The sequence below is a fragment of the Canis lupus genome, chromosome 11 (genome assembly GCF_048164855.1).
Source record: "Canis lupus baileyi chromosome 11, mCanLup2.hap1, whole genome shotgun sequence".
Taxonomy (NCBI): domain Eukaryota; kingdom Metazoa; phylum Chordata; class Mammalia; order Carnivora; family Canidae; genus Canis; species Canis lupus.
This window is the reverse complement of record NC_132848.1, coordinates 50539831-50558499: the sequence shown is the minus strand read 5'-3', so window position 1 is coordinate 50558499 and position 18669 is coordinate 50539831. Positions and strand designations below refer to the sequence as shown.

The following is an 18669-nucleotide window of genomic DNA, read 5'->3' as shown; positions in this document are numbered from 1 at the left end:
CATTGGAGACACAGAGACAGGCAGAGACATAGGCAGAGGGAGAAGCAGGTTCTCTGCGGGGAGCCTGATGCAGGACTTTATCCCAGAATCCTGGGATCACGACCTGAACTGCAGGCAGACTCTCAACCAACCACTGAGCCACCCGGGCGTCCCTCCAGTTCTACTTTAAACAATGTTTATATTCCTTCCCTCATGAACAAGAAAATCCTTCAAATAAACAATGTTCATTTTCCTTCTTCCTTCTATCTCCCATCTCTTCATGCTTGAGTTTTTATGCTCTGCAGAGTGAATAGCACCTGAAGGTGAAATGCCAATTCTGGGAACATTAGGGTCTATGTAGAGGTTGTTTATTGGGGACAGTGTAACTCCAGAGGCCCTTAGGACTTTACTGGAAAATTAATATGTCATCTAGAAACTATTATTTCCAGTTCATTGTTGCTGTGTTTAGCAATATCAGGATGCACAAAGGAGATGCTAGCAGTGAACCAATTAGGAGGGAACCAGGTAGAAAATATGTCAAAGTCCTTTTCTGTACTTAATTTTTTTTTTTAATATGGAAATCTACTTGCACTTAACAAATTATACAACTGCACTACCAGTTTCTAAGTTTAGGTGTTCATAATGTAGGTTTTCCTGAACAGGTAGATTTGAAAGATTTACCTCTTGTTAATATCCTTTTTTTGAATCTCTGATACTTTCCTGCAGTGAATGTTCTGATGCCTGTATCTTTCACTTGGTTTACTGTCGTGGGTTGTTGGGTTGTTTTGTTTTGTTTTTTTCTTTTTAATCTGAAAGTATTTTGACAATATATATATGTGTTTGAAAATCAGTCTTATTGGATTATGTTTTTAAAGGCTAGAATAAAGAAATGATCTTTGCTTTCAGAGACTATCAGATGTTTCCCTGGTGGCATCTATTCTCACTGTGTAATTATGCATGTGATTAGTGGGGGGGAAGCAGCTTCCCTGTAACCTGCAGTGCTTGCACTCATTAACCTTTTGTGAGGTTTAATAAGAAAGTGTATGTGAAGGCCTTGGAGGCTGGAGTCCGCCTCTTTTGGTGGGGATAGCAGATTGTATGATACCAGTTTATTACTCTCTAAGCTGGCTTTGCAAACTGCCATTGTCACTGTATGTTAGAAGTAATAATAAAATATATGAAAAAGACTTGAACGACCATGCAGTGAACTGAGCACACAGAGTAGGTCTTATCTCTGATGAAGAGGTGGTATAAACCAGTGACAAGAGAATTCGACAGTCCCATGCAAGAGGTGGCATCTGTTGCTAGAGTTTGAACAGTTAAATAACACAAGAACAGGCATGGGATCTCCTTTGATAGTCTTAATGTTTTCACTAAATGAGTTTATATTTCACCCAACCTTCTGTATTAGTAAATGACACTGACTAGCTTTCTCGCATTTAGAAAATGAAAGCTGTTTCTAAGGACCCCATGTAAAACTATATTACTTGGGGAAAGAAAAAAAAAGAGCTGCCCTTGGAAGCATCCTTAATATTCATACTAAATTTCTTTTCTCCAGCTAAATCTATCTTTTAAGCTAAATTAGATATGAACTTTTGTTAACATTTTGTAAAAAAAAAGAGAGAGAGAGAGAGAGAGAGAGAAATGATGACCAAGGAAAAATGGACAACAGATAAGGTAATGTTAGAAGCTAACTCAAATCTCTTGTACGTGGATTGTGCTGGTCAAGAAAGCAGTGTGATTTAGAACTGAATTTAGTGTGTCCAGAGACAAGCAGTTGTGACTCCGATCACTTCACAGTTAATCTTGCAGTCATATTTAAGGCAAAACAAGTGTGTTTACTAGCCAACTGACTTGGTCTCTGATTGCAGTAAAATATGATTCCATCAGTTACTCATCACTATCATGATCTAGTCCTAATAACATATTTGATTTGCAAATGTATGTCATAATAAAGCAGGATTATTTAAAAGTAAAACAAATATATACTTGTTCATTTAAGTGTGAGGTGCCCTGCTATGCTGTGTTTAAAGAATGAACAGGTGATTATGTAAGTATAGCAAGTAAGCATTTTATTTGTTTTTCCAACTGTATTATCTTTTCAATCTGTGCTCAGAAATGCCTACAGATTCTGGTAATAAAATTAATCCCGAAATTTTGCATTCACTTTTTTTGTGTGATAAAAGGGAAACTTTGATACTTAGTAGTTAAATTGTTGGTCTCTGTGTGGGAAAAGAGGGAAGGAATTAAATACTTACTTTATAAGGGACTAACATAAGTAATTATCTGGATACTGCTTTTCACATTAAGCCATACTTATTTTCTGTTTTTTCAGTTTCCATAGCAAGGCGCGTACAAGACCCATTAGCTGAGCTGGTGAAAATCGAGCCGAAGCACATTGGAGTTGGAATGTACCAGGTAAAGCAGTGTGGGTCATTTATTTTGTGAAACCTGTCAATAGTATGCAGACTTGGCATAGTCATTAAGTGTCGGTGGGAATAGCTTCCCATTCTCAGAGGTTACACGGTTGATGGGAAGGTAGTTAGAAGTTACGTTATTAGGGAAGGAGGGAGTTTTGTTTTGTTTTGTTTTGTTTTTTTTCCTGGTGTTTATGGTTTGGATCAAGATTTAGAATTGACTGTAGTCAGATTTTAAGACTATTAAAACATTAGATCAGACTAGTAACTTAATCCAGAGAGCCTCTCCCTTTCACATTATTATAAAAAAGCAGAGGAAACAGAGCAAGGGGGATGGGTTGGCTCTTTGTGTAAGCCAGTATGAAATATTGATCTTTATTGACCATTCTGGAAGAAGCCTTTGGTACCTACTGTGCTTTATTTTTTTTTTCTGTTTCCTATTTCGATTTGAGTATTGTAATGAGTTTTTGGTCATTACCTAGTATGAGCTAGAGCCTTAACAGTAATGGTAGTGGTGCTTGTTGTTGTTACTGTATTTTTAGTTCTTGAGGTTACGTGTGTTCATTGGGCAGTTGAAGACAACACTAAATCTTGGCAAAGTGAATCCATCGTAGCTTGTCTTCAGAAAGATCAAATTGAATTATTTTTCTCTTCGATGAAAGTCTGTTTAAAATCTGAAATAAAATAATATCTTCTATGTAGTTTTCATGGGACTTGAGTGATAGGTTCTATACTTTTCTCTAAGAAATATATTAGGGCATGGAATCTGTGACCACTAGAAATGGAAGAGATGTTAGAAATCATATACCCCTACCCCTTCATTTGATGGAAAAGGAAGCTGTGTCCTACAATAGTTAGGATTTTTACCCAGAATCACCCAGTGGCAAAGCCTGGACTGACCTGTCACATATTGGACTTAACTAGAAGTATTCCCATTTTATAGCAAGTTAGAGTAAAAGGATCTAGACCTTTGAGTTGACCTGTTCATTTGGGAAGGATAGTTGCTTAAGAGACAGATCTAGCTATACAGATAGATAGAAATGCCTAGTATGTAATGAGTATAACTGTTACAGTTTTATGATACAGGCATTGTAGTTAAGAGGAATTATAACTATTAATTTAAGATAAAGTTATAGAATGCCTGAGCAAAATAGTAGAACAAAGAAAAAGAAAGGAGAAGTCAGATTCCTAGAACCCAGACAGGTTACTAAGCTATTGACCCCCAAAGAAATCTTTTCTAAATAGCAGAGACTTAACCTCTAGATTTATCAGAGATACAGCACTTAACATGAAAGAGTTTGGAATTTGTTCCAATAGCAGTGAGAAGAAATGGAAGAGCTTTAAGCAAGGGAATGATATGATCTTATTTGTATTTTTAAACATTGGCTCTGGCTAATCTTGGGACAGTAGCTTAGAAGGGAAAAAGAGAAGCAGTAAGACCAATTCAGAGGCTGTTATACTAGCTCAGGTGAGAGATGATGGGAGAAATGGAAAGAAGTTAAATCTATTTTGTAGGGACTACTTGGTAGTAAGTGGAGGAAAGGGAGTTGTTCAGAATTTGCTCCAGGGGTCCTGGTATGTGGCTAATGCCTGATTAGAGCAGATTTTGTGGGGATAAGATCAGTAATTCAGTTTTGGATGTGTTGAGATGCCTGTAAGAAATCCAAGAAATATCAAATAGAATTTGGATATGCACGTCTGAGATTTAGAGGAATGGCCATTTAATTGGAGTACAGACTTTGGCAAATGATGACACTGAGAAAGTCATCAAGATGGTGACGCTGAACTTATGATATCCTTCACTTATGCTACCACTACTACTGGCATGTCCACAACTTCACCTTCTAGAAAATGACAGAGAAGGAGCACATACATATTTGTGTTCATATAAACATACTTACATGAAAAATTTATAACCTGGGAAAACAAGAAGGGGTTGGTGGATAAAATTTCAGAAATTCCTGAAAGGTACTAAGAATGAGGAATCATATCCATGGGGATAAAACCTGGTAGAGCTGCAGCTCAAAATATACAGATCAATAGTGTTCTCAAACTAGAGTCATGTTTAAGTAGTGGGTAGGTGGCCTGTACTATTAGAAAAGGAGGTGCATATGGAGTAAGTAGGCCCATAGTGACCCCTTCCCTCCATGTCCTATGAATTCAAGCTCAAGCACTGGGTATAACCCTGAGACCAGAGAGAGGCTGGGAGATCCCTCAAGTAGCCTTTGCTTGTCAGGAAGCTCAAGGAGTCTCGCATGCTGGGAAGACAAACTCCTGGCGCATACCTGACACCTGACATCATATCCCACATTCCCCACATTATCACTGGATTCAGATGATGGTAACAAAAAACAGCATACACAGACAAATGGGGACTCTGGAATGATCTTCTGCTAAGAATCACTGAACATTGAAGAAAACTTACCATAGCAAAATGAGGCACCAAATGTAATAAGCAAAAAATAACAATGAAACCATGAATAAGCAGTAGACTTTGAAATAAGTAAAATGAATATTCACAGAGAGATAAGTGAGGTTATTGTATGTATAAAACAAACTGAGGATAGAATGAATTAATAAACCAGTCTTAGAATTAAAAGATATGCTTGTCAAGATGAAAAACAAACAAACTGACTAAATAGAATGGACATAGATTAAAAAAAAAATTAATGAATTGAATAATAGAGTTAAGAGATTCTTTAGAATATAGTCTTAAATTGAGAAAAGTGGGCAGTATAAACAAAAGGTCATATGATATAGAGGCCATTTTAAAGATTCAACATTCATCTCATAGAAAATTCAAATGAAAAGAAATGGAGGAAAGTTATAATCACCGACATAATAGGAGGAGGTTTCAGCTGTAATGTGTGCAAGATACTTATAAAGAAAAAAGGAACCTGACATTAGAAATTTGGAGAAAAATAGTTCCACACAAATGAAAAAGAAAGTCATAGTACTGCTAATATCAGACAAAATAGAATTTTAGGCAAAATGCATTGAACAGGTCAAGGAGGGATATTTCATATTAATGACAGTTTCCCAAGAAGATGTAATTGCCCTGAACATTCTATGTTATCTAACAACATAGCTTCAAAAAATGCCGTATTAAAGACTTCTAAAATTAAAGCAAGAGACCAATTCACTTTTTTTTATAAGTCTTAAAAGATTACAGTATATTAACACAAAGCATTTTAAAAACAGCTTTATTGAGTATAAACACATATTATACATACATACATATGTAAATTCACCTATTTAAAGTGTACAAGTCACTGAATTTTCATTCAGTGGGTTGTGAAACTATTATCACTAAGTTTTGAACATTTTCATCCCCCAAAGGAAACCCAGTGTCCATGAGCAGTCATCTCTACCACCCCGTCATCCCCAGCCCTAGGCAATTGATTACTCATCTACTTTGTTTCTATAGATATGTCTATTCTGGATATTTCATTTAAATAGAATTATATAATATGTGGCCTTTTTGTAACTGGCTTCTTCCACTTATAATATTTTCAAGGTTCACCCATGCTGAAGCACAAGTCATTACTTCATTTCCTTTCTATGGGCAAATACTATTTCATTGTATGTGTATAATACCACATTTTGTCTATCCATTCATTGGTTGGTGGAAATTTGGGTTATTTCCACTTTTTGGCTGTTATGAATAATGCTATTATGAACATTTTGTACAAATTTTTAAGATATATGTTTTCACTTCTCTTAAATATATATCTAGAGCATGTTTGCTAAGTCATTTGACGCATAAATTTAAAGCCAGATAATGAACTAGGGAAATTATTTGCCACAAATGTATATATCTACAAAACTATTTTATGGGGGATCCCTGGGTGGCTCAGCGGTTTAGCGCCTGCCTTCGGCCCAGGGAGTGATCCTGGAAACCCGGGATCGAATCCCACATCAGGCTTCCTGCATGGAGCTTGCTTCTCCCTCTGCCTGTGTCTCTGCCTCTCTTTCTCTCTGTATCTCTCATGAATACATAAATAAAATCTTAAAAAAAAATTATTATTAAGGTTTGGTGTTTCCTTGTTGATTTGTATGCAATTATATGTTGGTATAAGTAAAATATTTACAAAAGATATATAAAGGCATCTAGACACCATTTATCTTAGATGCAATAAAAATTTTTCTTTATCAAAGAAACCCATATTAAAGGGATATTATTTCAATCTAAAATTGAGTAAAGTTGCAATAAAATGACAAACATCTATGCAAGTGAGGATACAGTGAAATGACCAACACTACTGATAGAAGTATAAATTGTTATCTCTAGCAAATAATACCGATCAAGATGCACTTTTAAAGAATGCATCCCATTGACCTGGTAGTTCTCCCTTTAAGGATCTCTTCTAAGGCAGTATTAAGAACTATTGATAAGATTTATATACAAGTTATATACAAGATTAACAAAATTATTGGAAGCAACTACAAGAGAATAGTATATCCAGTTGAAATGTTATACAACCATTAAAATATAGACTTTCAAAGAGGATTTAATGACATGAGAAATTGCTTTATTTTTAAATTGCAATGAATTTGTTGATACAGAATAAAACCAATTTCTGTTTTAAAAATGTAGATATACATTTATTCAAAGAAAAGAAAACCCCGCTAGTGACTGGTATTTATATTTTTGTTGGTGTGATTAGGGGATTTTATTTTCTTTCTTAGTTTTTTTAAACTTTGTATAGTGAATATGTATTAGGAAGAAATTGTTATAAAATATATATCTATCTCCATATTCTAACCAATGGGCTGCTTCATTTTAAGCCTTGATACAGTAGACTTCCAGTATATCCAGAGTGGGACTGATTTCTTTTTAGTTCTTTAAGTTCTTTAGGAACCTCTAAATGCTTTTAGTATAAATTTAATATTTATATTTATTCTGATTTAAAATGCAAGTAACTGGATAAACATTGTTGATTTTAAAAATGAAAGCTATTCAAAGAAAAGAATGTTAAGTACTTAGATGAAATAATAGAAGCTATAATATTATTACTTCAATAGAAACTAAAATACTTTTGGTTTAATAACAGCTAAAATGCTAAAGGCAGCACTCCAATCCTTGTCAGAAAATGGGGAGACCTGATTTTAAAAACACATGCCTGTCATAATTTCTGGAGAGAGAGAGGCAGCCAGTGTGGTCGAATGACAACATATCCCTAACTGACCCCTAAAGACTTTGCTGGAAAGTGGCTTGGTGTTACTCCCAAGAAAACAGTCCAGGGTGAGAGCAGGATGATGCAGGGTTGGCTCTGTCGAGTTCTGTGGGACATGGGGAGTGTGGTTTAGCTTGGCCTTGTCATATCCTGAGAGCACAACTTAAGTAAGTTGGATTTACTTGCTATTTATTTCTTCTTTGGGCTGTGTTTTAGATACTTTTGTGCTCATTAACACCTCCATTTGTTAATGAGCATGCACAGTGAAGTAGGAAAGACAAAACAGTCCTCTTCCTCCTTTCGTGCCTGTTAGATCATTTGATGATGTTAGAGAACAAAACTGTGTTCCAAAATGAGTTTTTGGAACCCTTAGTGAATTTTCTATATCCAGGCATCTTTATTACTCATTATTATGGATAAGGGAGAAGACACTGTAAAAGGAAAATCATCTTCCCAGATGAATTTTTCATGGTAAAACCTCAAAGGTGGGAATTTGTATTTTATTTCCCTACCCACTCTGTGGGATCAGTTATGAGTAAAAATTAAAAAACAACTCTTCAGTGGTGATATTATTATAGTTTTTAAAACTGTTTTATAGGTAACGTGGAGGGATTATGAAATGTAGTTTTAGTTTAGGTCTGTAAAAGTTAATAAGACTCCTCTGTTTCATTTTGTTTGCCCAAATCCTTTTAAACAATTTAATCCCTTAATTATTTGTTATTGTAGAGTGGGATACAGGAAAGAGTCTTCCCCATGGACATTCACTTAGATGATTTTTACCTGGATTTTTGCCCCCTTATACAAAACAATATTTTGGAATAGATAAAACACAAAAGTAAAACATGGAGGAAATTTGTTCTAAAAAACAGACATCACAGAGATGAGTTCCCTGCCAAAATGTCTTTACAATCTTGTCCCTTAACTGTAAGTCCCAGCATATGGACCTATTTGAATCTTGTGCTTTACCCAGTGTTATAAATGAAATCAAACTTAGCCTCACAATTCAGATATTTCATTTATTTGTGACCGCAACGGAGCCGTTTCTGTAACTGAACAAGTACAAGTAATTGACCTTGACTGGTAGTATAAATAAATTCATCTATCAGAATTTACTAATTATTCCTTAAACTTAGTTTTAAAATCTCTATTCTGGGTGCTTTTTTTTTTTTTTCCACTTAAGGATGAAAACGCTTCTTTTTGTTGGAGTATTGGGCTTCAGTTTTCTCAGGTTCTTAGAAATCACCAACAATGAAATAAGTCATGTATATACACACACACCCTAGTATAACACCATACTTATCTTTAAAAGAAATGTGAGATGTTAGTATGATTTGAAGAAATTTTTACCAATAATGCCTTAAGTTATTAACAATGAAATATTTGATTATCTTTTGTTTGCTTACTCTTTGTATGTCATTGACCTTGGAAAATGAAACTAGATCAATTTCTGTTTCTACTCAAGTTCACCTTTTAGTTTTCATACATCAGCACAAAGTTCTAATAGTTCTAAAACATTAAGCTATTTTCACAGTGTTTAAAACTAGTAATTATCATAGATGATTTAAAAAATTACACATGACATTAAAAGTACTTCCATAAAGGAAAAGATTAATACATGTTAACTGCATTAGAATCTAAAACATCTCTGAATAAATAATAAAATTATATATAGAAAATCTACAGACTGGGAGAAGGTATTTGCAACACATATAACCTATAAAGGACCAAAAAATATAAAGACCTACAAATCAAGAGGAAAAAAGAGCAGTTCAACAGAAAAATAGGCAAGGGATATGAACAGGCAATTGACAGAAGCAGAGGCAAAAAAACCACAAAAATATTTTTTAAATGATCATCACTTTCACTGGTAACTGGAGAAATGCGAACTAAAGCCACTATAGAAAACCTTTCAGGTTGTCACAACTTAGTCTGACAATTTAGATGTTAGCAACCATGTGGAACATTGGGAATCTTGTACATAACTTGTAGAAATATAAAATGATCCAACCTCTTTGGAGAGTAATTGGACATTAATAAAGTTGGAGATGGGGATTCTCTTCAAGTTAATAATTCTGTTGCTGTATGTACATAGCCTTGGGAGTTTTCTCAAATGTGCACAGGCTGATATGTATTAGAAATTCATTGAAGCACTATTTATAGCAGTGAAAATTTAGAAACTATGTTCATCATCCAGAAAATAGAAAAATAAAATATAGTATACCCAGACAGTAGAATATTACATGAAGTGAAGATAACCAAATTAGAGCTATCTGTATTAGTATAGATAATCTTCATAAGATAAAATATTAGAAGAAAAAGCAAGTTCCAGAATATATACAGTATTTTATGGTATAAAATTTTAAGATATGAAATATAATACTGTGTACTATTTGTGAATACCAATATATATAATAAGAATATAGAAGTAAGCACTGGAATTTATGTTTGTGGTTACTCTGGGTGGGGCATGGGATGGGAGAATAGGAACTGGGAGAGGTATACCAGGAGTTTAAACTGTATTTATAGTGTTTTTGTTTGAACTGTATTTATAGTTTTTAGTTTCTTAAGTTCTTTGGTGGTTAATGGTGTTCCTTATACATTATAAATTTTTGTTAAATAAATCATAATTTTATAAAAAGATGCAGGAAACCTTGGTCAGGTGGTTAAGGGTGTTTTATTTCAAGAACTTTGGCTTCCAATTGGTTTTAATTTCTTCCTTATATTTGTGTGTGTGTGTGTGTGTGTGTGTGTGTGTGTGTGTGTGTGTGTGACAATGAGGATTTATATAGTCAGGAAAAAAAGCCATTTTCAATTTTTAGTGAAAATGAAAGCAAACCACACTTAATATTAAAGTACATTTCTCTTTGTAATATTCCTTGAAATTTTCATCTTTAAGACCCTAATTTTGCACCAAATCAAATACTTTTTAAAAAGATCTATTTATTTTAGAGAGAGGGTAGTGGAGGGCAGAGGGAGAAGGAGAGAGAGTCTTTTTTTTTTAGAGATTATATTTATTTATTTATATACTTATTCATTCATTCATTCATGAGAGACACAGAAAAAGAAGCAGAGACATAGGCAGAAGGAGAAGACTCGATGTGGGACTCGATCCCAGGACCCCTGGATCACGACCTGAGCCAAAGGCAGACACTCAACCACTGAGCCACCCAGGTGTCCCAGGAGAGAGAGTCTTAGCCAACTCCACACTGAGCATGGAGCCCAACCCAGGGTTCAGTTTCATGACCCTGAGATCACCATGTGAGTCAGAAGCACCAAAAATCAGATGCTTAACCAACTGTACCCCTCAGGTACCCCTCAAACACTTTTTAATGCAAAATTCTAGCACTATCTTTAAATTTTTTCTTCATTTCACAAATATGGATTTTTCTTCTGTGGATTTTAAAAATATTGTTTGATTCCATTGTTTGAAATGGTCATTTCAGAGATATGGCCTAGGACAAAACTGTGGGTGATTATCTTTCTAGTGCTTATTTATAGGGCGGAGTTAGGTAGAATCAATGTTTAAGGAATTGTAGTATAATAATGGTATTGTAATATAACTAGCATTCATTCTATACTGTTTTCTTTTCACCACTAACTATTCCCCCAACACACTCCTAAATTATGTAAATTAGGAACCTTGAAATCAAGCAAGGGAGCTTTTAAAAATAACTATCCTAGGCCACATCCTCAGAGATTTTCATTTAATTGGTCTGGAGGGTGGACCCAGACAGCAACATTTTAAAATTCTGTAGATGGTTCTAATATACAGGCCATGTTGAGAACCATTCGTTCATAAAGTATGATTCCTGGGCCAGCAGCATTAGTATCACCCGAGAACTTGTTAGAAAATGCATATTCTTGCATCCACTTCCCAGGCTTATAGAATCACAAAATCAGGGGGTGTTATCAAGCTTGAATGTACATATAAAACCCTTTGGAATCTTGTTAAAATGCAGATTCTGGTTCAGTTGGTTTAGGGTGGGGCATGAGATTCATTCTTTCTTTCTTTCTTTCTTTCTTTCTTTCTTTCTTTCTTTCTTTTCTTATAAATTTATTTTTTATTGGTGTTTTATTTGCCAACATATAGAATAACACCCAGTGCTCATCCTGTCAAGTGCCCACTGCAGTGCCCGTCTACGTTTCTTTAAACTCCTATACCTATGCTGTTGGTCTGAGGATTCACCTTGAGTAACAAGAGACCCTACTGATAGCTTCTTGGGCCCCAGCCCAGGCCCATTGAATCAGAATCAGATTTTAACAAGATTTCCAGGTATTTTGAATGCACATTACAGTATATGCAATGCAAGAGGAAAATCAGGATATGCCAAAATGTAAGGGATATGAGAATTTGAAGAAGCAAAAATCAATATTGTAAAACACTGCAAATATAAAGGTAGGATACTGAAAATGTGCTTTCATGTATAATTTTTAAAAATGGTGGTGGTGGCCATAATAATAGTTTCACTGGAGTTAGGGAGGCAGAGGTGAGATAAGCAAATTGAAGGCTGAATGAAAGATGCGACTTAGAGACAAATGTATACAAATCTCTAAGGAAAGAGAGGTTTTTAGGAGAGCAGGATTTGAATGTGCTGAAATACTGATAGGAATGAGTTTTAAGTAGTTAAGAGAGAAGTCGAAGATCCTGGAGAGGCAGAGGCTGGTTACCTGAGGAGATGATGCTCAAAGCTTACCTAATGAAGGAAATAGACAAGACGAGTTCAGAAAAGAGAAGCTCCCAGAGTGGCAGGTGGCTGGAAGGAGGTGGAAGAGAACAGGACTGGGAGGGCTTGCTACCCTACCTGGATAGTTTTATTTTTCTGTGAAGTAGGAAGCTCCAGTTCTATACCCCCTCTTCTCCCAGAAGAACAGAGAATTTTTTAATTTCTGAAATCATTGTATTAATTTTCTTTACTGTCTCTTCTAATGGAATGTAAACGCTTATATGAGGACATGGTATTTCCACCTCTGTATCCACAGCTCCCATGACCCCTCACATGATAGATATTCAGTAAGTATTTGCTGAGTGAATAAATGCTGAAGTGTCGGTATAGTTGGTCTTTTATTCTATTTTTTAACTCTTTTGTGAACACACCATAAAATTTTGTAGCCTCTCACTGAAAATTTTTGTGGGGTAAGCCTGAAATTTGAGTTACTAGTATTTTTTTTTCAAATCTCTTTTCTGGCAAAGTGAGAATTTCAGAGCAGAGAACCATTAGTGTAGCCAACTGGTTGCAGTGAGATGACTGGAAAGTGAAGAAGGGTTGCTGTGGCCAAAGAAACTAGAGTTCCTCAATTTAACATCTATTGCTCCATTCCTTTCTCGCTCTACAGCACATTCTATTCTCAAGGGAGGTAATTCTCACAGAGACAGATTAGGGAGAGCACTTAGAGAGGAATGTTCTTTGTGACAAAATGAGTCCATCAGTCCTTTCAAAGGACCTATAATTAGTTAATACAGTGTAGTATCTATCAAAGACAAACCTTTGTGGCAGTGGCACTCGATGTAGAATCTTTAAAGTGAAATTACCTACTAAAACCTAAGTTTATGAAAGTTCTTAATAATTTTATCTTTGTTACCACAAAGCCCTAAGGAAGTTTTGATTATGTCTAATATTATGTGTGGATGGATAGTCTACAGGCTAAAAATAGTGGAGTGGAATAAGATTATTCTAAAAATGTTTAATTCTGACATTCAAAGAGATTTTACTTTCTGTTTTGCTATTTGCATATAATTAGTGTGGATAATAAAAGAGCATCTAGGATGTATTTCTTAGTGCAAAAAACTACTCTATCTCTGTAACACAATAATGTTCATTTAAGAAACCCAAATATGTAAGATAGTGCTAGATAATTATAGCAGTCAGGAAGAGAAATAAAATGTGTGAATATTAGGAGGACCATTTCTGATAATTTAAAAACTATATTCTGAATACCTGATATCTGATAGTATTAACGAATATTCATGAACTCAGTCTTTATATATGTGTGTTGGGGTAGGTGTTGATCATGGTCTTTAAGAATAGTACAGATAAATTACTTGTAAGATTATATTCTATTTTAAATTCAAGAGGAAGGCATCATCATTATCACAGTAACAGGATGCCTTAAATTCATAGTCCTGTAGAAAGGGCTGTGAAATTAATAGAATTTAGGTAAGATGTGAAATGTGCCTGCAAAGTGATTATAATCTGATACAGAGACAGGAAAGCTGGCCTCATTAAATTATGGCATGAGTTCACTGATGGCACATTCTTGCCCTAGATCTCCCTTATGCTGTGGTTGGTTGTATCACAGTGTCCTTCTTTCTGGTGATCATGGAAAGGAATTCTAAGGGGAAAAGTCTATACTGAGGAAAAATTCTATTGATGAGAGAGGTTTTTTTGGGGGGGAGGGTTTACTCTCAATAATTTTAAATATCATTACAGGTAAGAAAAGTTAATTTACCTGGATTTGTATAGGGTGAAGATTATTTCCTATTCCACAAAAGGAAATGCATGTGTCACTTGTCTTCTTGAACAACTAACTTTAGAAGGTATCTTTGGTTTTAGGTGAGATTAGTGGGCTAGTTGGCTGCCTTCTTTGTGCACTGTTAACTCTAGTGATGAATTTTCTTTAATAATCCCGATCAGGCTCCCAGGCTGTTTATTGTATAGCATTATTAAAAAAAAAATGTATTTCCCTTTCAAATGTATAATTGAAAGGGAGAATTTTCTTTTGACATATACAAGGCTTTTGTTTCATTATTTATTTGGAATAAATGGGGCCAGACGGTGTGAGTGCAGTTAGGTTTTGTTGGAGGGGAGCTTGCAAAGACTTTTTGAGGCATGATGTGCAAGTGAGTGTTTTCAAATCTCAGAGGTGTGATTATGTCATAACAGCCATAACCTCTGGGCTTGCTTTATTACGTTTATTAAAACAAATCTGTATGGGGGTGCTATGTATATTTTGGTGATGAAGGAAATGAGGTGGTTAATTTATTATGTGAACAGCACTTTCAGCTAACCACAGCGTGATTCACTGAGAGAACGGTGGAAAAGCCTCACTCTAGAAATGACTGCTTTTTGATTTGTGGACCATAACTTTCAACACCAGAGCATGAAGTTTATCTACAAAATGGTTCTCTCTCTGTCCCCTTTTTTTTTTTTTTTGTAATGTTTTTGTCCAATTTTAAACTTGAAATTTTTTCCTTCATTTTATTTTGGGCATTTACTGAATATGAATGATCTAAAATAGTCCTTGCCAGCAAGTTAAGGGGAAAAAATAAAAGAAAGGGATTGATGTGTTAGGGCATTAGGGAAGTTGGTAGTATCTTTATGGTTCCCAAGCAGCCCACACATACCTCCCAGGAGGACTTCACAAAATAAATCAACATTCTAGACCTTCAACCAAAGAAGATGACTACCTGGTACCAAATACGAGTTAAGGAAAACTAAGGAACCTATTGTTCTTCCCTTTTGTAGGATGTGTTTATCAACATACTATATTAGAATACTATAATGGAAAAGGAACTCAATCTCATGCAAAGAAGTCTGACAAACGTTTGGAAGTGAGGGTTGACTGTGGGAAGAGGTGAGGATATAATGCCACATAGAAGTACACACACTGTGGAATGGAATCAAAAGAAGACCTGTCCATCTAATGAGCAGATAGGGTATAAAGCACTTGTTGTATACTCATAAACAGCCATTGCAAGACCAAGAAAAGTTTGTTTTTTCTGGAATTATGCCATAGCCAGCATCATGTAGTGATGTGAACCTGCCGAGAGAGAGAGAGAGAGAGAAAGAGAGAGGGGAAAATAGGTCATCTTCCTGCCAGTATTTCTGAAAGACCCCCTTCATTTTCCAGATGTGCCACGTACCAACCATTCACAAACAGAAAGTCTTGGAAATCAGTAAGGCACTTAAATGGTAAGAATTAATTAGAGCATTTTATATTGGGGATATTACAAGGCTCCATGAAAAAGGATGGTAATCAGTTTTCTATTTTATCTCTGCTGCTTTGGAGTGGCATACTGCATTTCTTCAGAGTCCTCAATTTGCTCTAAAAATTATGTCATTCCCTCATAGCACTTCCCCAGAGAGTTGGCAAAGACCAGGAGAAACATTATTTGTGTAGTTTAAAGACAGAGTGTAGAGGAGGGAGGTCCAGGCCTGTGGTTTATGTAAACAGGGTAGACTGGAAGGGGGCACTGACACCCCTGGTTAGGTTATTACTCAGCCATCATGAGCAGTCAGTCCCAGTGAAAATGTGTCCTCTTTGAGACTGCTTCAGCCGCGGTGATTAGTAATAGCCATCCATAGCCCTAGACTGCAATAGAAATTTAATTTTAAAAGTAATTGGATTATAGGCAAAACTTCATTTTAGTGATATTGGTTGGGGCTCTCGAACTTTTGAGATATCCTTGCTAGGAGAATGAAACTATGTTTTGGACATTCCAAGAGACATTAGGTCTGATACCACCTAAGCTAGCATTTTTAACTTACTCAAAGTGGGTTTATTTTCATAATGGTTTGGTTACTTTTTGGAAGATTGAAATTTTTAAATCATTCTTGGGAATTGGCTTTGAAAGTCTGTGACCCTGCCTTCCCAACAAAACGCCCATCACAAACTCATGCAGAGGGTAACAGTGATTTCAAAAGCGTGGATAACACAGAAACCTTCATTCCAGGTGTGCCCTTCATTTTCTCTGCCTTCTTCAGCATTTTCTCCTACGGAGTCCTTTTGCTTCTGTGCCTCTTTCCTTGTCTCCCTTCCGACGTCCTCTGAGCTGCTTTTTGAAGACATAGTTTGTTTCCTAGTCCCTCACTCAGGGCCCCTCCCTTCATATGGTGTGAAATAGAACCAGGCTTTTAAAAAAAATGATTGTACCCTCATTTACGATTTGAAACCTACTCAGATATGTGTTGACAAATTTAGGCAACTTAGAGACTCACAATACAAATGTATGAGCATGTTACCCAAGTAGCATTAGCTGAACACAGATCCAGATGAACACAGATTCTGATGGCAGCAGAATACAGAAGATAGTCAGCCCAATATGCTAGATGGTAAGAGCATGATTTTAAATAAAATAAAGTGCTGATTGTGAGACAGGAGATAATCCCCTTGAAGAGAAATGCTATATTTATCATTAAGTTTGCAAAGGAAATGTGGGTTCTAGGTTAAAATACTTGGTTAGTTGTATCTTGGACACCTAACTATGCTCATTGATACATATTCCTTTTTGTATTTGGGGAGTTAGAATTCAGGATGTGTTTAATCAAAATTTCCCCAAGAGGTAAAGCTTCTGCATAAATAGGGAACCTGCCTTAAACTGAAATTGCATGAATATTCTAACTGGCCCCCCCTCCTCGTTTCAATGTAGTACAGTGGAAAAAACCACAGAGCCCCAGGGCAGCAAAGGGAACTGTGGTCTTATCTTGGTTTAGCTACATTTGCTGTATGACTTTGGTAAAGTAATTGTACTTCTTCATGCCTTGTTGGAAAATAAAATAAGGTTGCCTATATGCTTTCTCAAAGAGTGTCAAAAGGAAATACCATACATGTATTGAATAAAAAGGAAAGCAAAAAAAGATGTCAAAGTGCCTGAAGGTGCAAATATGAAGGTGAATTTATTTCATACGATGGGATCATCAAACAGATCCTATTTACATTGTTGGTTTGTTTTTTTTTGTTTTTGGTTTTTTAGCCTTTGATGTTTTCATCTATTCCTATCAATTCACATGCTAAGCTTATCAAGTATTCCTAGAATCACTTAACTTCAAGTTACAGGGGACCTTATAGTTCACACTGGCAGATATAAGTGTTCACTCTCTTCTGCTAAAAGGGAGGACGGAAGAAGCTGCAGGGAAAGCTTCCAGAACAAAGAATCAGAGTGGCGGGATTGCTGTGGTCATGATCCAGGAATGAGGAAACAGGCCCATTGCCGGAGCTGCCTCTTATAAATAGCAATGACAGGACGTGTTGCACAGGGAAAGATAGGCATTTGAAGTTGAATTGAAAAGTACACTTTAAACTTCTGTTAGTGATTACCTACAGAATTTTTTTTGTAAGTCTATAGTGCTTTACTTGTTATCCTTGTGTATCCGATTCTTCTGTTGTGGTTTGCATCTAATGTTTAAATTGACTCAGTATTTCGGAGGTGGGAGGGGACAAGGTTGGAATAGTTAAAAACAAACACAACAGCAACAACAGAAACAAACTCCTTAGTTTGTTGGGATGCACGATCTAGTTATGGGTTGTCAATAAGAAACAGCTGTTTGTTTGTTGACAGCCCGCCTTGCCTCTCCCATAATCAAGCTGTTTCTCATCATATAATTACCAGCTCTTTAGTATTTGAGGCTTGTTGTGGATTTATAGTTGGTTATATAACATTTGCCAAAACGTCATAGTTTAGATAAAAAATTAGTGATTCCCTTGTAGTCATTCTACTGAGATATGAATGTGGGTTGTAATAAAAGAAAGATGCCTGAAGAACCTTCTGAAATTCATTTCAAACTTAAGGGAACGTAGAGGGTGTTGTGTGTGTCTTTTCTAAGGAGGGAGTATCACTGTAACTCCTGCCCGTCTTGTAGACTCTGTCGCCAATCAGAAAAGCATTCAGTGCTCTTTTCAGGAGTGAAGTTAAGCAGCACAGATGTGGGTGGTAGGATCGATTTCGTTCTGATCCAGAAGGACATGGTTTCGTTCTTCTGTTCCTGTGTTCTTTCTTCCTTTCTTTTCTTTCTTTTCTGTCTTCTCAAAACCCTGTTCTGATGTTGAAGCCAGGAATGAAAGGAAATAAATAAATAAACTCAAATTTAAGTTCTCTGAGAGTCCAAGGTGATGTTTCAGCCTCCTGGGTAGCTTTACTTGCCAAATCAAAGCTGAGTGTGCCTCCTACCGTAAAGAGAACCTGTCTAGGACATTTTATACACAGACCCTCTTCAATCTGGCTTATGTGAGTGAGGTCCTTTTTGAAATGAGGGTAACCTCTGTTTTAGGAAAACAAGCCAGAAAGGTAAAGTTTTGATTGCTCCATTTAGTTCTACTCTTCGAAATAGAGCAAAAATGTTTCCTAATCATGCTTAAGTCACAGCTTATCTTGGAATGAA

General features: G+C 35.8%; 1 protein-coding gene across 1 annotated transcript in view; it reads left to right on the top strand.

The window, feature by feature from the left end:
* SRBD1 (S1 RNA binding domain 1) overlaps positions 1–18669 on the top strand; it is a 189737-nt gene that overhangs the window by 108692 nt on the left and 62376 nt on the right. The window contains exon 16 of the mRNA XM_072768227.1: positions 2315–2397. Within this exon, the coding sequence (XP_072624328.1) occupies positions 2315–2397 (83 nt within the window). The remainder of the gene's footprint in view (positions 1–2314; positions 2398–18669) is intronic.